General features: G+C 45.8%; 1 protein-coding gene across 11 annotated transcripts in view; it reads right to left on the bottom strand.

Annotated features, from left to right (window-relative positions):
- Positions 1 to 1543: 1543 nt before the first annotated feature.
- SVIL (supervillin) overlaps positions 1544 to 27873 on the bottom strand; it is a 121084-nt gene continuing 94754 nt past the window's right edge. For all 11 annotated transcript variants that reach the window (XM_059404341.1, XM_059404340.1, XM_059404334.1 and 8 more), the window contains 16 exons: positions 26071 to 26226; positions 25214 to 25350; positions 24450 to 24597; positions 24184 to 24329; positions 22489 to 22664; positions 20351 to 20495; positions 19797 to 20073; positions 13724 to 13875; positions 10931 to 11036; positions 10094 to 10301; positions 9391 to 9524; positions 7795 to 7950; positions 6264 to 6407; positions 5149 to 5273; positions 2641 to 2796; positions 1544 to 2543 (listed from right to left, as the gene is read on the bottom strand). In XM_059404341.1, the coding sequence (XP_059260324.1) occupies positions 2457 to 2543; positions 2641 to 2796; positions 5149 to 5273; positions 6264 to 6407; positions 7795 to 7950; positions 9391 to 9524; positions 10094 to 10301; positions 10931 to 11036; positions 13724 to 13875; positions 19797 to 20073; positions 20351 to 20495; positions 22489 to 22664; positions 24184 to 24329; positions 24450 to 24597; positions 25214 to 25350; positions 26071 to 26226 (2453 nt within the window). In that variant the 3' untranslated portion in view covers positions 1544 to 2456. The remainder of the gene's footprint in view (positions 2544 to 2640; positions 2797 to 5148; positions 5274 to 6263; positions 6408 to 7794; positions 7951 to 9390; positions 9525 to 10093; positions 10302 to 10930; positions 11037 to 13723; positions 13876 to 19796; positions 20074 to 20350; positions 20496 to 22488; positions 22665 to 24183; positions 24330 to 24449; positions 24598 to 25213; positions 25351 to 26070; positions 26227 to 27873) is intronic.

Raw genomic sequence — 27873 nt, 5'->3', positions numbered from 1 at the left:
TCCGTGGAACGCTGGAGCAACTCATTGGCTGAGTTGCTCAGATTCAGCAATTCCAGTTTTTAGGCTGGGTCCTTCCCGCCGTATGCAAAGTTCTAAAGTTGCCGCTGTGAAGGGAAAAGCAGTAGAAAAACCAAGGAAGAGAGGATCCGGGTCTGTAAGCAGGAAAGAGATGCAGGAAATGACTCAGATGAAGAGAGGCAAATAGGAAGTCAGTAGGTATACGAGATGGGCACCTCCTTTACAGAGAAGAGGCAGGAAGCCAATTGCCGGCACCCTGTCTACACTGCTGATGACACCGATCTTATCTGCTGCCTCAGCAGGCTGTCCACTGAAGCCCTCCCAGCAACCCGAGCTCCCGTCTGTGTATGCAGGGATCTGGGTGACTCTGAACGGTCGCCCTGCCTCTGTCCTTTGGAAACTCGCCCGGTTGGCTTACCTGCTCCGAGCCCCTGTTCCTCTTTGCGTTCCGCCTACGGGACACTAATTCTGAATGCCCCCGTCTCCTTTCCCTCTACTTTGATTTCTTTGGAAGGTTCTACTCATTCTGGGTTAATCTGTAATTCCGCGGTGTGTGACTACACTACTATACTTCACTGCCAAAGCTTTCCTATTTCAGCTCCTGTAATGGAAACATCAACACCGGCAGGCATCAGCACTTGAAATATCCAAAGAGCTTCTGCTTGATCCTCCCCAAGAACCAATCCTCAGAAGTGGGCAGGATAGTTAGTATTGACTCTTTTTCTTTTTTTTCCCCCAAACTGAGGCAATCAAGGTGGGAAAGTTCAGTGACTGTCCAACATCCCACAGTCTCAAAGCGGTGGGCCAGAGAGCGGGTAATAGGATGCTGACCTGGAGTCCCAGGGTTAGGACACAAAGCAACGTTAAGTGACAATGTGTAAAGCCAATGTGCTATTATGTGATGTGTTAAGACTGAGACCAAAACAGGGCTGGGTGGGTAGGACAACAATTCACAGCAGGTCTCTGGTATTCATTCAAAACCACAGTTGTGGGATTTTATGAATATAGGAGCCTGTGGGGAGTTTTCTCATTTTTAGATTTCCCATTCTTAAAAAGACACTGAGATCCTAAGTAAGAAATGCAAAAACAGTTTCATGGTAAAAAGCTTCAGTTGAGGGATGATTTGCAAAAACCTGTCTTCAGTCTACTACTCAGAACGAATGTTACAGGTCCAAAATCTATTTAGTTATATAACCCTATTAAAAAAAAAAAATCTGGCCCTAAACTAAATGAAAAGTTATAGTGGTTAATATTTCATAGAAAAATACTGGGACGCCTGGATGGCTCAGTGGGTTAAAGCCTCTGCCTTCAGCTCCAGGTCATGATCTCAGGGTCCTGAGATCGAGCCCCACATCAGGCTCTCTGCTTAGCAGGGAGCCTGCTTCCTCCTCTCTCTCTGCCTGCTTCTCTGGCTACCTGTAATCTCTCTCTCTGTCAAATTAAAAAAAAAAAATACTGATGCTAGGTTAACATTTACAAAGAAAACCCCACATTGTTCAGAAAGGACCATGCCTGGGATCCAATGTGAATCAATCAATTACTGTATTTATTCTTGAAGCTTTTATTTTGGAGTTCTGTATCGCAAAATGACATGTTTCATGTTTACAACAGGTGTTAGAAATTTGAGATTTTTTTTTTCCTTTCTACATTTGAGAGTAAAATTGGAGATAAGTGTTCCAAACCATCATCAAAAAATGCAGAGCAAACTTTTCTGTATATAAACTGTACATAAAAACAAGGCACTATACATTTCGGGGAGATATTAAGGTTGAGAGGTGGATTTGCACAGAGTCTTCAGAGCCCATGCCAGGAAGTACAAATTCATTTGTTCATTTTAGCACCAGAAGCAGCACTCAGAACAAGTCAGACCTAATGCTGAAGGAGACATTTCTGAACGTGTGTGAAAATACGGAGGGGTGCCCGAGCTAACGCCACAGAAGCGACTCCATCTACCTTTTAAAATTATTTTGACACCAAAAGAAAAACAAATCTTAAGAGTGAATGAATACATACTGCTTTGTTAAATATGTATTTGATTTAAATGGTGTTTATATAAATATATATATTTTAGAACCCACAAACTATCAAAATAACGCTTTAGAAAGAGAATTCCTTCCAAAACAAGGTAGGCAGCCCACAGGACACGGCGGGCAGCGCGGGAACCGCCGTGCATGTGCATATGGGGGACGCCTTTATTAACATTACCTGCTGAATCATGGAAAGAACGTTTCCAAAGGGCTCGCTTAAACATTTACAAAATGCACAAATCCGGGACAAGCAGTAGAGCTGATCACTTCAGGTTTTGGAAAACTCTCATTTAAAAAATCTTTGTTGTTTTTTTTTTTTTTAAATACCAGTCCAAGAAAAAAAAAATACCCATTTCCCTGGTCCAGTGGTATTGAAAGTGACGACAGAGGTCCCTCCAGCATCTCTCCCGCTCAGAACAGACCCTTTGCTTTCTTCAGGTTCACCTGCTTCCAGGCAGGCAGTGTGTTGTACTCCTCTCTCGTCATGTCTAGTGCAAACTGCAAAATGGGGAGAAACGCCCTGTGGGTGAGGACGAGCACTCCCAGCCAAACCCTGGGAGTGCTTAAATGCCAGCCCCCAGGAAGACCAGCTTACCTCGAAGTCTTCATCCGTGAGATAAATCTCAAGCTTCAGAGGATCAACTCCCTCGGGCAGTGGCCTGGCCAGCAGATCAGCCAGGGGGTAAATGGTTTTACAGAGCTTGGCTAACACATCTTCCACAAGGGTGATTTGATTGGAAACTTCTGTATCCTAGAGAAGAGGAGGAGGAAGCAGAGAGAACTTCATGCCCTGCCCGTGCATAGATGTTCCCGCGCACCTGTGCACACACAGCCCCGTTGGCTGCTCTGCGCCCCAGCCCCAGGGGCTCGCTGGGGCGGAAGCAGGCTGATATGGAAAGGACTTGCCCAAAGCATCACAGTCCTCCTGACTTTTAGATGTCTCCCCACCCCTACCAAATAAATCCTGCCTTGGGGCTGCCTCGGAAAAACGTTTAGGGACCAATCACATGAGTGAATTATGGCATAAGATTATTCAGTTTGAACTCTATGAACACTAGAAACATTCAAATAATGGAATTTGTTTAAAAGTCTTTAAAAAACAACCTTAAAAGGAATCATATCCTCTCCTATCAGCCCGATTTCTCAATCTGGAATAGAAAAAGGTAAGAAAATGCATCTAGAATATGCTGTTGAATCTAGATTAAAAACAACAACAACAAAAATCGCTCTGTGCATATAATATGAACAGGTTATTCCATGTAAATGATCTTCTGGTGTTAAACCTGGAATCCCAGATTGGCTGCCCTCCTTCTAAGTGGCGGGAATGAATGACTAACGGCGCTGCCAGATTCACTGATGACGGCATAGACTAGTGATCACGGAGGGGGTTTTGGAGCAAGCCTGCATCTGAGACCAGGGACAAGCTATGGCAGGTTTCTGTGCCTTGCTCCTTCTCTGGAAAAACAGGGATAACACGAAGATGCATCTTAATAGACTACTGTGAAAATAAATGAGAAAATACACGTCAAGAGCTTGGAGCCGTGCCTGGCGCACAGCAGGCATCTGGCAGTCAGGTTATTACTACAGGTTGGTGTCTGCACACCATGCTCCAAGCCCACGACCTCCAGCAGATGCAGGCAACAGGGGGATTACTGCCTTCAACGCAGACTGCAGGAGGCCATGACTGTACACGTCGTCCCTCGTGTGGACTGCACGTTTATGGTGAATGGAGCCCTCTGCCAGAACTGTCAGGCTCCTCCCCGTGCGGACCCAGTCCACTTGGTTCCAGAGAGCGATGAGGCTCAGCAGGGCCGCTTGAACAAACATGCCCTTGCACTAAATATCCATTGTTAAACAGCAGTGAATTCTCTTTCTTTAAACCCGTTCAGACCTCCCATAAAATACCTCTCCCCTGGAACAGCAGCTCTCCTACACAGTAAGGAAACTGAAATGAAACAAACCTATTTCCTTACCAAAGCAAAACAAAACAAAAAACAACAACAACAACAAAAAAAACCCTTGGGATTCCTACTGCTGGCAATGTAAAAAACTCGTAACTTAATTTCGACAAAGCTGTACTAAGCTTTTTTTTTTCCCTATGTGGTTGGAAATTATGAAGTTATAGTTAATAGTATGTTTTAGCAAATAAAGGTTATGATAAATGCTTCATGTGCTAACACCAGTTGGTGTCATTAAAGACTATTAATGGGCTATTAACACTGCTTATCAGGAATGACTCACGATACATTCATTCACTCTGTTATTTGAGCAGGTTAATCCATCACGGGTTTATTTCATGTCTCCTCTAACACAAGGTTAATGTCTGAAACAAGAGGATTTTGTTGTGCCTTATACAGACCTTGAAAAGAGACAGATTTTTAGCCAATAGAAGGAAAAGATGGCAGCTTTTACTTATGTATATTCTGCACAGTAATTAAGTTCACCTTTGCTTTTTTTTTCTTTAAGATTTTATTTATTTATTTGACAGAGATCACAAGTAGGCAGAGAGGCAGGCAGAAAGAGAGGGGGGGAGCAGGCTCCCTGCTGAGCAGAGCCCAATGTGGGGCTCAATCTCAGGACTCTGAGACCATGACCTGAACCAAAGGCAAAGGCTTTAACCCACTGAGCCACCCAGGCGCTCCCACCTTTGCTTTTATTATTTTTTTTAATTAATTTTTTTTTTTTTTTAGAATTTTATTTATTTGACAGAGAGAGATCACAAGTAGGCAGAGAGGCAGGCAGAGAGAGAGGAAGGGAAGCAGGCCCCTGCTGAGCAGAGAGCCCGATGTGGGACTCGATCCCAGGACCCTGAGATCATGACCTGAGCTGAAGGCAGTGGCTTAACCCACTGAGCCACCCAGGCGCCCCCCACCTTTGCTTTTAAGTTCTTTTAACTTGAGCACCAAGTATAGAAAATTAAGCAAAATAGTTCAAATGATTTCTTCTATTCCTGAGCAAATTCTATGTAGACTCGCTAATGTGTTGTAAGAGAAAAAATGTTTTCCCATTTTGAAAATGCAATTGATGCTTTTCCCCAAGGTAGAGTCAACCTACAATCTGAACAGCGGGGAGCTACCTTCACGGAGAGAGAAAGCGCGCTCACCAGTTCTGTGATCTGGGCGATGTCCTCTCTGTGCTCCCAGCTGGGGAACATGTTGGTGAAAGTCAGGGGCTCCAGACCAGCATGGATAAGGTAAGACTTGGGGGGCGGCCTCTTGATATTTTTTCCTGTAGGTACACAGAAGGCAAGGTCAGGACACCCAGGGTTTGGTCTGAAGAAATGGGCTTTCTTTGATTTTCTTTGAAAGCTTTTCTTGTTTGGCTCCCTTATGGTTAAAATGCAAGTTATGAGCAGTTCATAATAACAGATGGATGATGTTTATACAAAATGTCAATTTCATGCATATAATGATGCATAAAACTGCAGGTAATTGACCTGAGTCTGACAAAATGCTTCTAGAACTCTGGATGGGAGAAAGCCTCTCTCCATGGCTTTGGGTAAGACATTTTCTTTCTCTTGTGCTCACTTGTAGAGAATGCCTCTGCCTTCCTGATGCAGCCTTAGGTTCAATGACAGTTAAACAGCTAATGACAGCATTTTATAAGCCACTCTAACTTAAACATTGGGTGGAAATGTGTTACTTATTTACTGACAAGCTTTTCAAGAGAGAATCAGCTGTACAAACTCAGTGAAACTAATCCATGAAACCTGAAAACTTAAGATAAGAAACTAAGGGCATTTTTCACTTCATAAGAAATGCTATAAATTTTAGGTGGATGGTATAGTAAAAAGCCATGAGTTCACTACAGATTTCTTTAAGATAGAACACTAAAAATAATAGTGAATGATAAAAAGGTTGCCATTGGCTCTCCAGCCTGTGCGGGGGAGCTTTCCACTCTCAGACAGTGTGACGCTCTGTAGTGTGTGGGGAGTAGGGGTAGGAGGAGGCCCTCATGTCCTCAGCATGGTTCATTCCCAGGGCAAAAGGGTTTTAACCAGTCCAGGGTATTCTATAATGTAGTCTTTGACCTTGAGGGTAGCGACTTAGATGGCCCAGTTATCTAAAAGAGAAAAATGAATTCTCATTCAGGCTGATAGCCAAGAACACACTAATCTCAAAATTAAGAAGCCTTACAAAATTACTTGGCTTCATCACTGTCTGCCAGGCCGTATCAAGACCCCCACACGGTGGTTCAAGCTTGTGCTGTGACCCTCACCTTTGCAGTACCGGAGAACCGTCTCCATGGCGCTCTTCCGGTCGGAGGCCCAGCGAATGCGGGCTGAACCGGTGATCTTGTTCTCAGTGGGCCACCAGCCTTGCCAGAGGTACACCTCATGGTGATTGTCAACAAGGAACAGAGCTGCAAGGGAAGGACAGAGCAGACAATCAGGGCCTCCTCGGATGTTTCCAGTTCACTCTTCCCCAAACCCAAGGGAGGTCTTCCCTCCCTACTGCTTTTGTCAGGGGGGCAGAATACCTTTGGCACGGGCCAAAGGGTGTTTGTGATGCCTCAGCCCTTTGAACATTTGGTCATAACAAGCCTCTGGGCACAGAGGTGGCATCTGCGACGCTGGGCTCTTCCCTTCCCTCTCCCTGCATCCTCTCTCCTCCTGTCCCTCTTCAGCTGCCGGCCTGCCAGCGGCCCTTCTGGAACTGGCAGCGAGCTGAGCAGAGGAACAGCACACATGCCACTCGGGGGCTTGTGAGCACTGTGTATCTCCTGAGAGCAGTTTACAAACTGGAGAGTGCATCTCCCTTGCTCTATAGGTCACTGATGTCCATGCCCCAATGTGACTGCATCGTAGGCGACCAAGTTCAGGGTTCTTTGTGAGAAAAGCGGGCTGTAAGTAGATGTGTTCTGCCTCTTCCTCCTTGCTTCGTCTCATCCAGTGGTCACGCTCTTACTCCATATGGCCAAGGAGCTCTCGCACTTGCCAGGTCTGCCTGACCTAAGTCCCTCCCTAAGGTGCGTTTCAGGATGCTGTGCACACGACGCATGTGAAAAGCCCCAAGACTTGACTGCAGGAGGGCTGGAGGGTCCATGCATGTAGCCCACTCTCTGGTGACTGTGACTGTCCCAACCAGAACAAGAGCCCAGAGGTTCTGTCTTGAGGTTGAGGTCAAGCGGAAACAGCCCTGACCTCGGGATCAGAAGACATGGGCGGGAACCTCAGCCCTACCCTCCAGCCTTGGTAGGCACGGTTCTTTGGCTGACTCAGCTGGTGCTCTGACTCCCTTGCTCCCCGGCCACTCACTTTCCCAGGCTCCCTTGCAGCAGAGGGTGGTCATGTGACAGGGCTCTGGCCAATGGGATGTAAGCAGAAGACAGCCGGGGCTTCTGGGAAAGCTTTTGCTTTATCTGATAAAAGGGAGAGACATGGCCATCCCTGCCCTTTTCCCTACCCCTTCGTCCTGTCTTGAATGAAAACTTGATAGCCAATTGCAGACCATAAAGCACCAAGACTGAGGGGAGCCTGGAAGAACAGCATGGATTCCCGACCTCTCAGCTTATTCTTAACCTACCTATTTGGGTAAGTTAGGGTCTCGGTTTCTTAGGCTGTAATGTACGGTTGATGTGCCCTTCCTTTGGGGGTAGGTGTGAGGATGAAATGAGGTAACATAAAGTTTCTTGCCAGTGTACTTGGCAAATAAAAACTGTTTACTAAATATGAGCTTCAAATAAAAAGGCCCTTTGGAAGGTGCATCTTCTGCGGCTCAGGGCACGATATCCCCTTCCACGGCCATACCTGGCTGTGGGGCACTATAAAGATCTTCCTGCAGGAAGGGCATCGAATTGACCACGGAGGGGTCTCGGGCAGGGTACATGAATTCCGTGGCTGCGAAATCACCAGAGGAACTGCTGAGGATGAACAGGCGGGGTGTGAAGTTAAAATTTCCAGGATCTTTGAAAAGAAAAGAGAACAAAGCTGAAGACAAAATATGCACAGAAGTACATCCTATATGGATTGGAGAATTAACATAAAACATAAAATAATCCAAAAATTAGTGCAAGGATGGTAAGATTTGTCTGAACTTGGAGGTGGGAAGGCCTTTTTAATCATAATTCTAAAGGAAATAATGAAAGGAGAAGGGGGTTATGTGTTGACAGTACAAAAATGAAAATTTTCATTGCCAGGAAAAAAAAGAAAACCAAACAAAATGAAAAGGCAGGTGACAACATGAGAAATACAGAAACCTACTATCTTTAGTATATAAAGGAATATAATAAAGATAAATATCCTAATAAATTGTACAAAAGGCAAAACTAAAACATTTGCTATAGTAGAAATACAAATGACTAAAAAAAATTAAAGTGTTTCACAGTATTTCCAACTTAAAACACTAAGTTAAAACAGTGCTTAGATATCAGTTTGCCCCACTGAATTTGGCCAAGAGGAAAAGGTGACCTACCAAGTCTCTGACTCTACTGGGAAATGCACAGTCCTTGTATATGTATATTGTATGTATAATATTGCTGGTGTGAAGGGAACTTGGTCCCAGTGTCCTGGGGCACCTTGTTGATATGTACTCTAAATCTTTTCTACCTTTACCATAGCAGTTCTGTATCTAGGAAATTAACAAGAAATAAATGCAGATACTTATTTTAAATCATTCACATTTATTGTATAATGAGGAAAAATTGGAAACAGCTCTCTAATCTAAAATTAAACTAAAAGAGGTTAAGTAGAAAATGGCAATATACCATTTTCATGGAATACCCTGTGGCCACGGAAGTCTAATGAACACCTTGAGAAATGGTTTATAATAAAGGGGAAAATCAGGCTATAAAACTATACAGTGCTATCTAAAATTTTCTTCAATACAGATATGTATGGATCACACAGAGGAATGTTAATTCTGGTTCTCTTTGAGAGAGGTGATTATAAGGGACTGAGTTTCTTTTTCAACTTCTCTCTGCTGAACTCCATTACGTCCCAGTGCTGAGAACACTGGCCAAACCAAAAGCATCTGGTTCCACAGGCTGATGGTGTGTCATTGCTCAGCTGGTTTCCTGGAATCATCTTCTTCCCTCTCTTCAAGTCATGTTTAATCTTCAAGGCTCTGTTTAAATGCCGCGTCTTCTATGGGGCCATGCACAATTTTCCGGGCGGAACCTCTTTTTTCAACTCTCAGCCTCTTTCATTTGCACCTCTGTTATGACCCACAGAAAGTTTTATTTCAAATTATACCTGTCTTGCATATTATTTAGCATCCTTATTGTGTTGTAGGCCTATGAGGACCTATCCTAGGTCTGATTCATTGGGTGTTGTACATAGTACAGGCTCAATAAACATGTATTGACTAAATTAGTGACAGAAGGCAATGGAACGTTCTATTATTACCTTGAAGCATGCAGTCGTAGGCTTTCCTATCTCTCCTTCCTAAAGCATCCCAGAAGCCCAGGGGCTCGGATCCCTCGTCACACTCGTGTATTGTCACTTTGCTGCTACTATGCAGTCCTGCTTCCAGGGGACACCTGCGTGGAGAAAATCCAGTAGGTTTTTTTTTTTTTTTAAATTTTTCTTTTGTCTTATTTTTTTAAAGATTTTATTTATTTATTTGACAGACAGAGCTCACAGGCTGCACCTCCTCTAGATGGTGACTGCACAGTACGGCCCGCTCCCTTGCAGGCCTTCTCTTCCTGCTTCGGTTTTCCCCCTTCCCCAGCGGCCCTCTTCCCCAGCTTCCTCGGCCAGCTGCCCAAGTGTGGGTGCCTGCCTGGGACAGGAACCAAACCCAGACCCTGCGGTGCTGTGCTCCACAACTGGCTCAGGTGGGCCGACCACTCCCTGGCAGGTGGCTGCCTTACAGAAGGCAGAAATGCCGCTGGGGAAGCCCTCACGTTGGCAGTATTACGGGAGTCGTGAGTCACATCTGTTTGGAACGTCAGAGGCAGCTGACAAGGTTCATAACTACCCCCTGCTGAAGTCCCTTTAAGTATACCGGGGCATCTAGGGGCTTCTACTGGGTGGGTCTCCCCTCCGGCCTCAGCCCATGTCCCACAGGGAAGCCCCTTCTGGAGAGGCCCTCATGCACAACACTCACTGTTTTTTGATTTTATTTGCTGCAGTCCTTCCAACCTCCTTCGTGTGGGCTTGGGCTTTGCATCCGTGCCACAAGTAAATGAGGGCTTTGTTTACATTGAGGACAACCATGGAAGTCCTGGACCTCAGGCTACTACAGTGACAGGCCACTTCCAGCAAGTTTCCTTCCATGGGCACTTCTCCTCGCACACAGTACAGCCTCCACTCGCCTGCAGGGGGCACCAGCGGCACAGAGTTAGGCCGGGTGCTGTCGGGACAGCTGCCCTCCTTCCGCAGTCACCAGCCAACACAACCCCCCAGTCCGGCCCAGCCTGTGGGGAGCAGCAGCCAGCCTCCTGGTGGCCCAGAAGGTACAACGTTTTGGAGTTAGAAGCGGTTTATGATGTAGAAAGACCATTTTTACAAAATTTGTAAATACCCAAGTAAATCCTATAACCGGCATCGACACTAAGCCCTTTCTTTGTGGGAGGGGCAGGGATGTTGGCTAACCAAAATCTCAGCTTATAATGGACAACCCACTTAACTTTCTTCTCAAGAAGAGACAGAGTCATTGTGAGAATTCAGTTTAAGGTGGAATCATCTTCCAGCCTCCTACATGCAAAGCCGTATCCTGATGAAACTCCACAGGACTGGGGGTGGGGGGTCGTGGGGGGTGGTGGAGAGGGTTGGGTTTCCACTATGAGCTCCCCATACAGCTCATTTGCAAGGCCAACGTTAGGAGGCTTTCAGGAGTAAAGACACACCTATATAAAAGGAAATTAACCCTGGCCCCACTTTTATATAAAAATATCTTTCAGGAGAGGGAGAAAATACTAATTCCTACAGTAAAGTGACTTACTTTGTGCATTTTCTTCCTCCTCCTCCCGTCTCCCAGAGTGCACGACCATCCCCCCTTGGAAACACTGCAGAAAGCAGGGGGGCTCCTTTCCCTGCAGAACCTGGACCTTCCAAGGTAAACATACTCCAATAAGTAACACGTACTGGGTTTTCAGAGTCTTAAAAATAATACAGGCCTATGGTAGAAAAATCTGGAAAATATCAAGAAGTGCAAACAAAAGCCAGTGATAATACTATTATCTATCTCCAGATAACCACCATAAAAATTTTACAGCCTAGCTTTCCTTTCCAAGTATTTTTCAGGTATATGTTTTTCCCAAGCAAAAATAGGACTGTTGTTTTATCACTTTATATTGATTTTCTTCGCTTGATGTTTTTCGGTCACCAAAGGCTCTTGAAACGTGAGTTTTGATGTTTTAATAATATTCCATGGTGGAGATGTAACATGACTGATTTAAACACATTTTAAACAAAATCTGCTTTTCAGTAAGGAAAACGACTGATCACTTAGTAATTCGGAGGGGAAAAACAGTCTCTTTTGCCACTGTGCCCAGAATCCGCTCACGGAGCCATGTGCCTGCTGACCCCAGACCACAACCTGCCCCTCGCCTGTGAACCACCATGTTCCAGCAGGTGGTAGCTGCTTAGTAAACGTGTGGGTTGACTCCACCCACTCTCACTTCTGCTAGACAGTTTGCTTTAATGGGAGACTGCTGGCTGAGCCTGGCAGTTGGGGCACACTGAAAGGTAGGAAGCATTTCCCCACCAACTGTTAACCTGCAAATCTCAGGGCCTGTTCTGCGTAATTAAGTGCCATTTTGCAGTAGTGTTTCATAGGTCCGAAATGTTCTTATATCAACTGGCTTGACCCAAAAAAAAAAAAAAAAAAAAAAAATCAATGCTCAAACTCGAGAGGTAAAGGCTCAAAATTCTAAAGGGGATTTTAAAGGCATGATTAAAACCTGGCCTTTACGAAAATTAAAAAGGCAGTTGAGATGATCCATAATTAAGAATAAATTAAAATACAGTGGTCTCTAACAATTATTTACAATTATTATATGGTCTACAGGAGGAAAGGTATATCTTTTAGGGAAGAGAAGTGACTCTTAGGAAAAGCTAAGTGAGTGTTAATCTATTTTGGAGAAAATTCCTGTTCTCTTCCCTTTTTTTTTTTTTTTTTTTGAATTTTTATTTGTTTAGTGTTCCAAGATGCATTGTTTATGTACCACACCCAGTGTTCCATGCAATACATGCCCTCCTTAATACCTACCACAGGCTCACCCAACCCCCCACTCCTCCCCTCCAAAACCCTCAGTTTATTTCTCAGAGTCCACAGACTCTCGTGCTTCGTCCCCCCCAACCCTGCCCACCGATTCCCCCAATTCACTTTTCTTTCCTTCTCCTAATGTCCTCCATGTTATTCCTTATGTTCCACAAGTAAGTGAAACCATATGATAATTGACTTTCTGTGCTTGACTTATTTCACTCAGCATAATCTTCTCCAGTCCCAGCCAAGTTGATAAAACTTCATCTTTCTCTTCCCTTGTGCTATCATTAACTACTCATTTAAGACCGTGAAGATATTTGTACATGTTATCATGTTCTCTCAAGACCCCATAGTCAACTCTTAATTCCTAAAGGATGGGACCTGATGCAAAGATAATCTGAACATCAAAAAGAACTGTTTACAAAGTCTTGGCACTGGTATTACACAGGCCCTGAGGCTATAATGGTGGGGAAGAACAGCAGGCACTGTCTCTTCCATGCTTGTAGGAAAAGGCAGATAATAAATAAGTAAACACAGTGTGTTCAAAATGTAAACGAAATGACAAATTGATTATGTGGTTTTAAGTAGTGGTAATAATACAAGTGCTATAAAACATAGTAACAGGACAGAGAATAGGAAGGGATTTGGATAAAATAGGTGACATCTGAACAGATCTCAATCTTCTGAGGTTGAAAGTTACTATGGATATAGAGGAGATTGTGGGAAGGGGAAACTGTGCAAAGGCCCTGGGGTAGGGAATGGCAAAAAAAGGCTAGAGCAGCCCTGGCCATGGTGAGGGTGAGGGGTGATGTGGGAGAGGTGTGTAGGACCAGACACGAAGGTGCTAGCAAACCACCAGGAGAATGCTTTGACTACAGTCCATTTGTGATGGAGGAAAAGGGAATGACATGATCTGACGTGATCCAAAACATCACTCAGGCTGCTGTGAGGAATGCAGATGATGGCAATACTAATTTTCATGTTAATCTCTGATATTTCCTTAGGATAGATCTGTGTAAGTGGAAAAAGTGATCAAAGTTTATGAGAATTTTAAGGTCCCTGAGCCAACCTGCTTTCAGGATGGCTGTTTCAAGCTATCCTTCCCAATGGAAGCATCCTGCTGAATCCTTACCTGCCCTGGATCCATTCTTCACAAAATCTCTACCAGTTTTAGAAGTGGAAAATAGTATCTCTTTGTTCTGTTTACAATTCCTTGAGTATTAGTTAAGTGGAAACTTAAAAAAAAAAACAAACCCACCACTCACTGGCACTCTGTACTTGATTTGTGGATTTACTGTTTGCAGATAGATCTCGTATAAGAGCACATGACTGCTGGCCAGGCGGTGGAGACATGATTACGGAAGCCCAGACTGGAATCTAGGGGAGCTGGCCAGGACTAAACGTCGCTTGTGTGATGCTGTCTTTGTTCACTGGACTGGCTCTTCAGGGGGCCAGACCACACCCCCTGGAGCTCCCCAGGAAGGCCAAGACTCTCCTCCATGGGAGCAGCCACTTTCTAGAACTTACCTGGGCACCCCTCTCCTCATCCAGCTCCACAGTCATCAGAGCCGACGTGCCCTTCTCACTCACGGTCGACTGCCGGCCTTGCCAGAAGAAGTAGACACATTTCTCCTTGCCAGCCACCCGCACTGAGTGTTCTCCCTTTTGTCGACTTCCCACTGCAAACATACAGAAACCAAGAGGGTGAGGTAAACAGCTGAGAAGCCAAAAGAAGAGCAAATATATGGCTTTCTTCTCCAGACTCCGTGAGGACAAACTGTGAAGAAATAGCTTTTGGCCACGGGGCTGAGGAGAAAAACCATCTTTCTTCTAGTTAACTGATCCCAAACCTCCAAACTGGAGAAAAAAATGATCTTGCCTTCTTGATACCCTGAGAAAAACACCTGTCATCCTACAGGAAGGCAGATCACTCCAAGTGTGTGACAGAAAAAAATGGCGGCTGCCAGAGCAGGCCTCCCAAAGACACAAATGCGTTTTCCATATCATGCCATTTTTTTGGCATAAGATTAGCCAGTAGAGAAAAGATATTAAAAACAACAGCTGGGCCAGCTTTAAGCACAAAGGGGAAAACTTAGTCTGTGAAAATGATTCAAGTTAAAAAAAAAAAAACAACACTCTGAAGTTTCCAAGTTCTGTCAGAAATGGAAGAGCTCTATTGCTGACATATCACTTCCATAAACGAATCTGGGATTTCAATTCTATCTGTCCCCAGGATGGCAGCCAGGATGGAGTGCCTGCTGTCCTTACTGTCCGCCACCTCCCAGGCACATTGGTCAACATTACCAGCACCCAGGACACAGATCTCATGAAAGAGCAGGTGTGGAAAGTTCACTGGTCAAGTGGTCATTTTAAAATGGCCATATTTCAGACCTCGCCTCACTACTTTTAGGTTTATACTGCACTCCAGACTCCTCTCATTCATTCATTCATTCATTCATTCAGCAGATAGTCACTGAGCACCTACAGAGGGCCAGGGCCTCTTCACAATACCAGGATAAGGGCTGGGCTCCCTGCTTTCATTCTGACCAACAGATGAGCAAGACAGTTTCACAGAGTCCCAAGTGCTCTGAAGAAGACAGACAAGGGTATGTGACCCAGGGCAGGGTGAATACCGATGGGATTCCCTATTGAGGAAGGCCCCTCTGAGAAGGTGACCGATGACAAGATGACAGGACCTGCAGGCAGACCATTCTGGAATGAATGAGGTCAGGAGACTAAGCTGTTACCTCAAAATGCCTGCCTGGGTGGTCCCAGATAGTGGTGGTCCACAGGGGAGAAAACAGTTATAGCCCCCACGCTTGTTGAAAATTAAAGATGATAACTGGATTCTCTGTTTCTGTATGAACTCAATTTTTCTCACCTCTGAACCCATTCATAACATCACAGCTGTCTTGGAGTTTGAAGGTAAGAAGAAAGCTCATTTATCTTAAGTTCTTAAGAGACCAGGGCCATATTTATTTGATTTTTTGGCCCTTGAGCAAAGCACTCTATAAACCGTTTTCATAAATGATTATAATACTCCTTATAGCACTTTGCCTAAGCATGGCCTTTAGTGCCATCTTTTGTGGACCTGAACTGGTCAAGCCCATGTATTTCTTTTTCTTTTTTTTTTGAAATTCGAATTGTTCATGATTCTTTTTTTTTTCAGCGTAACAGTATTCATTGTTTTTGCACCAGACCCAGTGCTCCATGCAATCCGTGCCCTCTCTAATACCCACCCCTGGTTCCCCTCCCCTCCCCCCCCCCCCCCCCACCCCTTCAAAACCCTCAGATTGTTCTTCAGAGTCCATAGTCTCTCATGGTTCACCTCCCCTTCCAATTTCCCCCAACTCCCTTCTCCTCTCCATCTCCCCTTGTCCTCCATGCTATTTGTTATGCTCCACAAATAAGTGAAACCATATGATAATTGACTCTCTCTGCTTGACTTATTTCACTCAGCATAATCTCTTCCAGCCCCATCCATGTAGCAACAAAAGGTGGGTATTCATCCTTTCTAATGGAGGCCTAATACTCCATAGTGTATATGGACCACATCTTCCTTATCTATACTGCAATCTATACTTTTAATCTATACTTTAGCAATCTATACTTTTAATGCCATTCCGATCAAAATTCCACCAGTATTTTTCAAAGAGCTGGAGCAAATAATCCTAAAATTTGTATGGAATCAGAAGAGACCCTGAATTGCTAAAGAAATGTTGAAAAACAAAAATAAAACTGGCAGTATCACGTTACCTGATTTCAAGCTTTACTACAAAGCTGTGATTACCAAGACAGCATGGTACTGGCATAAAAACAGACATACAGACCAGTGGAACAGAGTAGAGAGCCCAGATATGGACCCTCAACTCTATGGTCAAATAATCTTCGACAAAACAGGAAAAAATATACAGTGGAAAAAAGACAGTCTCTTCAATAAATGGTGCTGGGAAAACTGGACAGCTCTATGTAGAATAATGAAACACGACCATTCTCTTACACCATTCACAAAGATAAACTCAAAATGGATAAAAGACCTCAACGTGAGACAGGAATCCATCAGAATCCTAGAGGAGAAAGTAGGCAGCAACCTCTTCGATATCAGCCAGAGCAACTTCTATCAAGATATGTCTCCAAAGGCAAAGGAAACAAAAGCGAAGATGAACTTTTGGGACTTCATCAAGATCAAAAGCTTCTGCACAGCAAAGGAAACAGTCAACAAAACAAAGAGACAACCCATGGAATGGGAGAAGATATTTGCAAATGACAGTACAGACAAAAGGTTGATATCCAGGATCTATAAAGAACTCCTGAAACTCAACACACACAAATCAGAAAATCATATAAAAAAAACGGGCAGAAGATATGAACAGACACTTCTCCGATGAAGACATACAAATGGCTATCAGACACATGAAAAAATGTTCATCATCACTAGCCCTCAGGGAGATTCAAATTAAAACCACATTGAGATACCACCTTACACCAGTTAGAATGGCCAAAATTAGCAAGACAGGAAACGTGTGTTGGAGAGGATGTGGAGAAAGGGGAACCCTCTTACACTGTTGGTGGGAATGCAAGTTGGTGCAGTCACTTTGAAAAACAGTGTGGAGATTCCTCAAGAAATTAAAAATAGAACTTCCCTATGACCCTGCAATTGCACTACTGGGCATTTACCCCAAAGATGCAGATGTAGTGAAAAGAAGGGCCATCTGTACCCCCATGTTTATAGCAGCAATGGCCACGGTCGCCAAACTGTGGAAAGAACCAAGATGCCCTTCAACGGACGAATGGATAAGCCCATGTATTTCTAAGTGAACAAAATAAAAGAGAAACTATCAATGAACAGGTCAGGCATTTTCACAGTTAGTTTGGAAGGCACTCCTTTGAAATTTCTGCTACTTTAGATAGGAACAAAACTTTGCCTTTGATTAGCAATCTCACCCTTCAAAGCAGTGAAAATTAGTCCTGTCAGCTGGGGAAAGATATGCTTAAAACAAGTCACAGAAGTTGAGACATATCTTGAAATTTGTTACCACTTAAATACATTGTGTAAGTATATACTCAGTTTCAGGAAGAATCAGTGTTTTACCACCTACCATCTTAGTGTGGACTGCAGTATCCACACCTAAAACAGAAGTATTTTCTTAAAATGGTTCATAATAGTGTTCAGTACTTTTCCTTGGAGTTTTTGTCAAAATACCCAAATTTCATCCTACACACAACTTAATTTTTAGTTCATTTATTTTTAATTTTAGCCAAGTAGAGACTCAGCTTTCAGCAGTAAGACATGACGGACTATAACCTTTATAGCCTTGATCAGATGGCCGATTTAAAGTGTTCACTGTCTCATGCCTCAAAATACTTCCCAGAGTCAATTTGTGACCAGGAGATTCATTTAGGAGTAATGGAAGACACAAAGAACATCAAGGACTTCTCCTGATCAGGTGGTCTTGAGGCAGAGTCCTATTTACTGCTCACCTACTTACAGTAGCTCGGCCTGTATCACGCTCCCGAGTTGCCTGACCTGGTTCCGGGTTAGGACCGACCCCACCAAAGCCTTCGGTCTCCCTTCCCTGGAGCACACAGTTCACTCCCCCAAGGAGCTTCTCTGTGGGCCCGTGCAGGCTGGCTGGCGTCCGCCTATACAGCCTCTGGCTTCTGCTGACCCTGCCCCAGAAGAGCTTTCCAAGCTCCAACTTCAGTCCTGTTTGCAGGTGTGGCCCTTGTGGGGTACGAGTGATGAGGGGCTGGACCACAGTCCCCCAGGGGCCACTGTTAATGTCACTGGGCTATGCTTCTCTGCTCCCAGAGGGACCATCTGGAAATCTGAATGCTCCCTGCTCTGACTTAATGCTCTGCAGCTGGACTTGTTCAGAGTTGTGGCTGTGGAGATGCTGCCGGAGCTGGCTGGGAGATGTGCGTGGAGTATACTGGGAGGAAATACAGAAGAAAGTATCTGCCTGCGCCAAGTCATTATTTCTTAGGGGCCTCCAAGAGAATAGGCTGTGAAGGCCTCCTAACTCTTAGATTCACCTGATTCACAATGATCTTGCTTTTGTTGCTCAGGACATCGGTGATGATTATTCCTGTGCCTGGCCCATGCTAAGCATCATCTGTGCCAGATTATAATAATCTGTGAGCTGGATACGACCTCTGTTTTCTAGGTGAGAACATCGATGCTCGGACAGGCTAAGTCACTTTACCCACCTTGCAGAGCTGGTATGTGGGGCCTGAGAGAAGATGCGGAGCTGGGCTGTGTGGCCCCTGGGCCTGTGGCCTTTCTTTCAAGCCCCAGGTCCTCCTTACACATGGGAAAGGCAGTCTTAGGGTCCTAACCTGCTCTCGACTTGCTGTGTGACTTTGGGCAGGTGACTTAAGCGTGTGTCCTCTTTCTCACTGAGCAATCGGCATAACAACAGGGTACATCGCATGAAGCCTGGGGAGGCACTCAGCCAGGGTGCGCAGCGAAGCCACCAGTGCTGTGCCTCGTGAACCAGGTGGGCCTCCAGGACCGGGGCATACCTAGACAGCTCTGGGCACGGCCTCCTGTCCCACCAGGCGATGCCCAGCCAGGGGCCTCCCACAGAGCCGGCCTCGGGGAACCCAGCTCTCCTCCCATGGCATGGCACAGCTGCTTCTCCCCACACTGGCCTTACAGTTATTTATGCCATATGTGTTTAGAAGGTAGGGCCTGATGTCTTTACTTCCCCTTAAAATCTATGTCTTATACCCAGAAGAGAGATTAGGTGCTCAGCAAATGCCATCAGCAATTAACAGATTGAATTAGGAAAGAAATAAATGGGTTTTGAGTCTACGGGGGTCTGATCAGCAGACCACAGCCTCCACCCCCCTGGGGCCCTGGGGGAGCCACATCTGGAGAGCAGAGAGGCTGTCTGAGAGGTGAGTGAACTCTCAAGAGCTGAATCTCAAGACCACAAAGCTGTGACAAACTCCTAAATGGTGCTGAGAATGGGCTACTTCTTGGCAGGGAATAGGGATTCTCCCTCCAAAGTCCACTGACTCTCCCCGCTCACTGCTTCTCGTGCGAAGCATACGACTGAGTGTTTTCCTCGAGTGTTTCACTGACAGGAACTGTGAGCAGCTGGACTATGTATTTCTTCTACCAGATCCCCAGAGCGCGCTGGTGCTCTCATCCTCAGAGGATATAGCTCATTTTAGTTCTCATCAATCTCTGGTGCGTTACCACACCATGTGGTTCTAGTTCTAAGCCATCCGGATACGCTTCACAAGACTTTAGGCAGCAGACAGCCACATGGTAAGTATCATTTGGAGGCAAATCACCACTTTCCTAGAGAACATCTGGGGACAGAGCTGGGGAAGGAGTGAGGGGAGCAGAGAAACCTTAATGCGCATGTTTAACTTCTCAAGGGAACCATGACATTCACTAGCAACACTGGCTCATTGGGACCCATCTTCAACGTTGACCAAATGGTCCTCAGAGCAAACCATCAGACTGGCGCACTGTCCGCGTGGCTGAGGGAAAGGCAGCGCACACGGGGACGGGGCGCGAAGACAGGCTCGCTGCCACCCCCAAGCTCCCCAGGTCGGCGCAGAGAAAATGGAAGTGCTCACTAACCTGCGGTGCTCACCATGTACTTCCACTTGACCACATAGGCGTCCCCCTCGTGGAACTGCCCGATGCTCTGTTTGGGAAGCCTGCTGTAGTCGAACTCCAGGATGTGCCAGACATCCACAGACACGCTGGCGATCTCAAACTGCCTCCTGTCGTCCCCTTCCACCAGGCCATAGCCACGACCCACGTTCACCCCGTCCAGCACCGTGCCCGCTGTCGCCTGGGGCACCGGCACCATCAGCGCCACATCATACGGCTTGGCTTCGGCCCTAGGATCTTCCTACGAGGGAACGGAAGGATGCTGGTTCAGCGGCCTGTTTCTAAAGCCACTTCTTGTGACACTCACTGCTGTTCCCCTATTAGTGGGACAGTGGAAAAGGCTTTGCAGCTCTGTCTCGGCATTTCACTGCATTTTAGGGTAGGGCTGTGGGAGTCCTAAATAACCCCCCCCACAACACTGATCTCCCAGAAACCCTAGGAAGGCTTTTAGCATCCAGGCCTCTTCTGCTGGGATCTCGAACAAAGCCTGAGGTTTGAGACTTGCTTTCCAAAACTACCTTTGGCTGGGCAAGTTCGCTGGCGCTCTTCTCATTAGGTCTCTTCAGTTCAGTCCAGTCAAGGAACTTCTCCTTGAACAAAATTGTCTCATTGTGTTCTGTAAGTCTCCCGAATATTGCCCAATCAGGTCGCCCCTGTCCTTTCCTGCAAGGGTGGGTGGGAGGGGGAGGAGACAGGAAAAGAACAGAGATTAAGCCACCTGTAAACAAAGGAAAGAGACTGAAAACAGATGCACGTGGCTACCGAAAACAACTCAGAATACATTAGTGGTATGGAGAATGAGTGGTTCGTGTGCTCAGGTAAGTGGTATTTTAGTATTTCAGCCTGAGGCCTGGCAAGACTTTGTGTGCGTGGAGTTGAGATGCCTAAGTGGGATGTGAACCCCGTCAGGAGTGGACTTTTCTAGCAAATGGTGTCTGGGACCCACTGAGGGCGGTGCACTAGCCTGGGAGCCAGGAGAAGGCAGGAGCCACATGCCCCCAGAGTCCCCAGCAGATGCTCACCATGTGTCTGTCACTTTAATGGGTAGATGGGAGGGAGGCCCTGAATTCTCTATTAAGTCATGTTACGATGAAGCTCTCTGGCGTCCAGGAACAGATGAAATTCTCCCGTTACTAAAAGGAGCATACTTTCATAGATCATTAAAAGAATTTCTGCATATTTATTTCTAATCCACCAGACAAGACAGTGGCCCGGGGGAGCATAAGTGCACAGAAAAGGAAGTGGCACAGCCCAACCTGGAGGCCTGGTCCTACCTAGGATCACAGAGCTTGAAACGGCTCCAAACACTGATAACTCAGAAACAAAGTCAAGGACATGGTGGCTGAAGAGGGCTCAAGAGAGCACTGTTCATCCTTCCACATCAGTCTTCGGTTGTGAACAGAGACTGGGACGCTACACCCCACGAGACTGCTGAGCAGTGCTCACTGGGGCCCGTGCTCCGTCACTTCCTGTTTCGTTAGGACTCGGCTTCTGACGTCACAGCTAGGGCCCATCAAGGAGGCTGCCGGCCCCTAGGGAGGCTGCTGGGGGACAGCACGGTACACACATGCTCCCACCGCGTACTCTCGCAGGACTCTGGGAACCAGGTACCAGCAACTCTGGAAAATGCAGGGCTCCCTTGTGAGGCTGCGGTCTTTCACGGCAAATGTCTGAATGATCATCCTTCATATAAATTTTACTCTGCAGTGTTCACTAGGATGCCTATCGGCAGAGCGCTTGCTTTCAGCTTTAGACAATGATTTTTTATGCTGGGAGTCAAGCAAGCACGAGAGGCAGTGGTGGCAGGGGGGCAGGAGCGCGCGAGCACTTTCCTCCGTGCTGACTTCCATGTGCAAAGTGGGCTAAGTCTGGACACCTCAGTGCTTTAGCTCCTAATCGGGTAGGAGGGGCTCTGGGCTTACTCTTGGCTGCCCCTTAGGAGAGGCCGCAAGGAGGCTCTTAAGACACACGGACTCACGAGCCCTACCCCACATGAACTGAGAATACATCCCAGGGGCCAGCGCTGGGGCTGGGCCTGGCACATGCATTTTTTTGAAAGCTTCTCAGGTGATTCTGCTCTGGGATGTGCTGAGAAGCCCCAGGTTAGGTGCTCGCTCATCTACTCCCAGTCGGAAATATTAAAGTTACAATGATTTCAATACAGTATCCTCCCTCTCACTCCCTGTCCCCCAAAAGGCACAGACGTCATCTACTGCCAAAGACATGGTAAATCCTGGACTTTGAGAGCTATGCTGAGGAGGCGTGAAATGAGAAGAAAATATGTCGCTTTTGCCCCTTCGGATCGATGGCGTTATTCCAGGTCCTGGAGCCTTTTCAGATCCGCATGTAATTTGTTTCAACAATTGCTACTCATCTGCCAGGACAGCCCCTGGGAGGCCGCAGGTGGGAACAATTTGTTCACCTCAAGAAAGGAGAGACTGAACACAGCATCGGGAAGATGACGGCATCCGTATTTCCACATCAGTTAGGCAAAAGCTAAAGAAATACTCTTTTTGTGAGTATTCAGGGTACTGCCTGCAGTCAGTGATGAAAAGGAAACCCTAGGAAGAGTGACAGCAGGTGAGCGTGGGGGGAACTCAGGCCCGCTGAGGGAACCTGCTTGATCTCCCACACCACTGGCGGCTGACGGAAATACCTGGGAATAAGCGGGTTGCATTCTCCAGGATCCAACGGGTTGATGTCACAGTTCTCATAGTCAAAGGTTCCGTTCCATAAGTGCTTTGCCAGCTGAAAAGCTATTTTCCGTTGTGCTAATGTGACTTCTTTTCCGTGCCAAACGTACACTTCACTACCGAAGTCGAACACCAGTACCTGGAAAGGCCACAGAGAGCAACAGGTTAACTTCAGAGCCCTGCTCCGGTTGAATGAGGTGTGCACTGACCAAGTCTGATGGGGCGACAGCTGGCACTGCCCTGCCACGCTGGCCCCTGGCCTGTGGCTCTGATTTCCGTCTTGTGCTGAACTCACCAGCTTCCATGGCAAGTTATTTAACTGCATTTTCCTACCTGCCTTCTTTCCCTTCTTTCTTCCCTGTCCCCCTGCTCTTTCATTCCCTGAGCATATACAGTGGCCACTTCTTAAATGCTAGGCCCTGAGGGCCACTGAGGCGGACTCCCCTCTGTACAGTTCCAGCACCCTCCAGGGCAGAGACCATACCGTACTGACATTTACAGGACCTTAGGAAGTGTTTGCTGAGTGAATGCATGAATGTAATGCCATTTCTTATTTCCGTACCTCTGGTTTATCTGACTCTTTCATCCTAGAATAATTTCTTCCTTCCTGTCCGGCAATCCAAATCCTACTCAGCTCCCAGCGAGACTCAACTGCACCTTCCCTTTAAAATTACTCCTGATTATTTCTTCTCTGTGATTTTGCTTTTCCATTTAAATGCCCACAGGTGTCATACAATTGACCTAGCTCTGGAAGACCTTCTTTCTAATACTCCTCTACCCAATGAAATTTAAGGATCTTTCGTGTCTTCAACTTTTCGTGTCTTACCAGACGATGGTAATGACAGTGTATGTAATTAGTAAATACTTACTGATATAGGAGAAAAAAGCTAGTATATTACTTGGTAAACCCAAATTATATAAACATGTATCTATTATTCCTGAAACTTTGTTTATAGAAAATCAAGAGATAGGGCTAAGGAGTATTTTTATCTTATTCCCTGGTTATACTGATAAATACTTGCACACAGTGCCATATAAGTGTAAGACAGAAGGCACAATGACTTGATTTACATGTACTGTGAAATGATTACCACAATTTAGTTCAGTTGACATCCACTACCTCATACAGATAAGCAAAAGAATACAATAAAAATCCTCCCAAAAAATAAAGAAAAAAAAATTTACATTTTGCCTAAAACAGAAGGCCTTCAATGACCCATGACTCCTCTGAACAATGTTCTGAATTCTGGGGGCACCTGGGTGGCTCAGTCATTGAGCGTCAGCTCAGGTCGTGATCCCAGCATTCTGGGATCAAGTCCCGCATCGGGCTCCCTGCTCGGCAGGAAGCCTGTTTCTCCCTTTCCCTCTGCCCCTGCTTGTGTTCCTCTCTCACTGTGTCTTTCTATGTCAAATAAATAAATAAAATCTTTTAAAAAATCTTAAAAAAAAATCTTAAAAAAAATATTTTTTGAATTCTATCCTCATATTTAAGATGGAGTGATGGTTTGCATTCACAAGTAAATATCCTGTAAAAATACGTCACTGTTCCACACCAGGCACGAACGCCGGCCAGCGTTTCTCTGGCATGTGGGGTGGGTGTTACTGGGCAACCCCGTGCCAAGTGCTCTCTTGGCGAGGACGGTGCCCACGCACTGTACCTCTTTGGACTGCAGAAGGGAGCACTTGGGAATCTTCCCCCAGTAGTCGTCATCAGGGACAAGTTTGTCGTCCATCAGACGGTAAATGCAGTTTGTTTCAATTATGGCTGTTTCATAAAGTTCATCTTCTTTTGGGTCTCCAGCAGCTTTGGGATGAGAACAAGAAGACAGGATGACATTTTACACTGAAAAGTGGCCAGTTTAGAAGAAGGAAGTAGGGGATTAGAAAAGCCTCACGAGGCTCTGAAAATACAGTAAATTCTCACACTGGTAACTGGTTTGGCCGCCCAGAAGCTTCCAGAAGTCTTTGGCCGCATGAGTGTGTGTATTAATTCCTTCTTCAATAGTCTGGACGTAAGTAGCTCTACAACCAAGTTCCCTCTTCGTCTGAATTAAACTTGCCAGTTCTGAGGCCTGGAAAAAGGGAGGAGCACAATTACCTAGATAGACAAGCCTGTGGTGAGGCAGAGTGGTGCATACTGAAGCTGGAGGCAAAAATGGCAGGTCTGCAGGGGAGACCATGTGACCACAGGGGCTGCAGGCACGGGGCCTTGGGTATTTTCAGCAAGGTCAGGAGAATGGAACTCAAGGACCAGGGGGCACAACTCTCTAGAGCAACCATTCTTTATTTTTAAATACAATAGGTTACTCATGAAGTTTTGGAAAAATACCCATTCTCTGGGCTTTTGCCCATGAGGTTTTTTATTCAATAAGCCGGTAGCAGCATTTCATAGGTACCTAGGATAAACAGCTTTGAAGGGATGTGCCGTTCCTTTTTCACACAGGAGTGGAATAGGAGTTAAAAACTGGTGGGATAGGTCATAATCCTTCTAAAACTTCCCACTCGAGCACCTAATGAATGCGTGTTTGAGAGACATTCAGCAAAAGAAATACTGCCTCTCTCCCTTCTCACTTGCATGAAACATTTGGCATTTGAGAAGCCCTGTAAAGACCTAGCAACTGGTAGAACATTCTATCAGTGCGTAAAGGAGGTGTTTAACTCAACATTTCTTATTTTTCAGATACCAACCTTTGCCTTTTCTATGACATTTGCAAACTCTCCTACCCACACAAAACAGTAATGGGGAGAGAGCAGGAGGAAGCAGTCCCCACTGTTGAGGGACGAAGCTCGAGGTTCAACCAGTCTGGTCTGCACATGTCTTCTTCCTGTAAGGCAGGAGGCAAAGAGTCACCATCTTGCCAGAGAGGAGAACTCTCCAAGCCATAGGAAGGGCCAGGAAGCACCCCTGCTACAGACTCTTACAGTTCTAAAGATTCTCGTCTACCAACACGGGCTCCATGACAAACAGTGATAGAAGGGGGTTTCTAGTGAAGGCCTTCTAGATTACTCTCCCGTGTTAGTGCTTTCTTACATGTCATCATGTGTCTTAGGACTGCCACTGGGGTCCTTTTACAGCATGTGTATGGATTCATTAAGTTCCTTCCTCCAGGAAAGTTAGTTCCAAGAACTTGCATCTCTGCCTCTGGCCCACACTAACTTTGCTCACCTTAGCGAGGAGAACTGAGTGGAGACAGCCCCCACGAAGACTTCAGGGATTGCTGGAACTACAGGACAGCGTGGTGATGGGGCTCAGAGGGCAAGGGGAGGCGGCCACAGAAGCTGAGCTTCTGGAATGGGAGAGACCTGGGTGCAAATCCACCTCTGCCACTCAAACAGCCGCTGTGACCTCAGGTGCATCACTAACCACACCAAGCCTCAGTGGGCATCACATCTGCCACCTCATGGGATTTTGTGAAGCTTAGATGACTGGAGGTAGCACAGTGCTCTGCCCACAGTAGGTTCTCAAAGAGCATGCACTCCCTCCCCCTGAAGGTGGACTCAAACCCCTGCTCTATGCGTGGTTCCTCCTCACGGCTCCTAAGTACCTTTAATCTGTAGGAGCATCAGCTTCTTGTAGGGCACCGCACTGTTGTTGGAATTCTGTTCGGTCAGATTGACGCTCCGCAGGCTGATGTTGCTGAAGTTTTCTTTACTGGCTAAACCTGCCAGAGTGACTTCGGAGAAGTTGGAGTTGGCAGACACTGGGAGGGTTGAATAAGGAAACAGTGGGGAAGGGGGAGCAAGACGGGCTGGTGAAATGACATTTGCCACCAGAGATTCATCATCAACTAGCTTTTTCTCAGAAGGTTAATCCTGAGGGGGAGACCATCCTCAGGTTTAGGTGACGAGGCGGTACAGGGCTGAACTCCTGTACTCAGGATTCAATTCTGTCCCCAAAGTACCAGCTGCTTGCGGACACACGTCACATCTCACCTTGCCGGGGGGACAAGAATCGAGGGACAGTGTGGACCAGCTCTTTTGCTACAAAATCAGGAGCTGGACTCCCATGTCCCAATTCCACTGAAAGTGAATATAATCCCTAACAATGTTTGGATGTTAATGTCAACACACTCACAAGGAAGGCTATGAGGTATCTTTCAACAAAGTCTTTACATGTAGAAAAGCAGGCACTCTTGTAGGGATGGGTTAGTCCTAATCTTTTTCCTGGAGGCAAAGTGATCAACTAGATAATCCCTTAAAGTCTTCTGCCCTCAGAATTAAGACCATTGTAAGAAGATGCTGGGTTTTTCCATGTACACCAACAAATGTGTACATGTCAGTCATCACAAAGCCATTTCCAAGCCCCCAAAAGTGGAGATAGAGGAAAAATACCTAAAATTTGTGCCAAGAAGACTTTATTTCTTCAACTGATTGTTTTTTAAAAAATGTCTAGGCTGAAAGAAATTGAGAAAATTATTTTGCCGGGATTAAGGTCTTATACTACTTAACAATTCGTGTGGCACAGAGGTTTTGAAATATCTTCTTAGTCAATCAGTTATAATGAAAAGACAAAATACTTCATGTAAATACTGTATTTCTAAGAAAAACTTTCAGAAGTAGGTTTACAAGTGCTAAAGGAAAATACAAATTATAGCCAGACTATTCAATCTGCAAATGGTGTATACCCAAATTACGTCCACTAAGAAAACCACTGTTTCAGAACAAGGGACCCTACTTCATCAGGCTGAGGAGAGCAGAGCAGCTGAGCCAGAAGTGGGACACAGGGCACAGAGCTACTGCCTCACTCATATTCACCACCTCTACCCCAAAGCCCCAACAGTACCCAATCCACATCCCCAATTTCCAAGGCTCCTATTAAATGAAATTTGGAAAGCATTGGTTTATGCATTAATTAGTAATATGAAAATCTAAGATTAGGAAAAGCAGCCATTTGGGACATTTTCTCATGAGAAATTTTCTCATTTTCTCATGAGAGATCTAATGATTTGCTCTCAAACAAGATTAAGTGGGGAATTACTGTGTTTGGGCTCTACGGAGCTGAAAATGGGTTGAACTACAAAACCCTTCTCCTCCAATCTCTTGAACAGAAAACTCAGCAAAACAGGATAACTTAAATACAGGGCGCCTGGGTGGCTCAGTGGGTTAAGCATCCACCTTTGGCTCAGGTCATGATCTCAGGGTCCTGGGATCGAGCCCCGCACCGAGCTCCCTGCTCAGCGAGGAGCCTGCTTTTCTCTCTCCCTCTGCCAGAGTACTCTCTCTGTCCCATAAATAAATAAAAACTTTTTTAAAAAATAAGAAAATGAGTTAATGTAGTGAACAGACACTCCACGCTCTAAGAAGTTCTGCAAAAAGCCTTTCCATTTTGAGGCAGGTGTGCACGTACG

This window comes from Mustela nigripes, chromosome 6, assembly GCF_022355385.1.
Source record: "Mustela nigripes isolate SB6536 chromosome 6, MUSNIG.SB6536, whole genome shotgun sequence".
Taxonomy (NCBI): Eukaryota; Metazoa; Chordata; class Mammalia; order Carnivora; family Mustelidae; genus Mustela; species Mustela nigripes.
The sequence above is the reverse complement of the archived record's forward strand: the minus strand, read 5'-3'. Positions and strand labels throughout refer to the sequence as shown.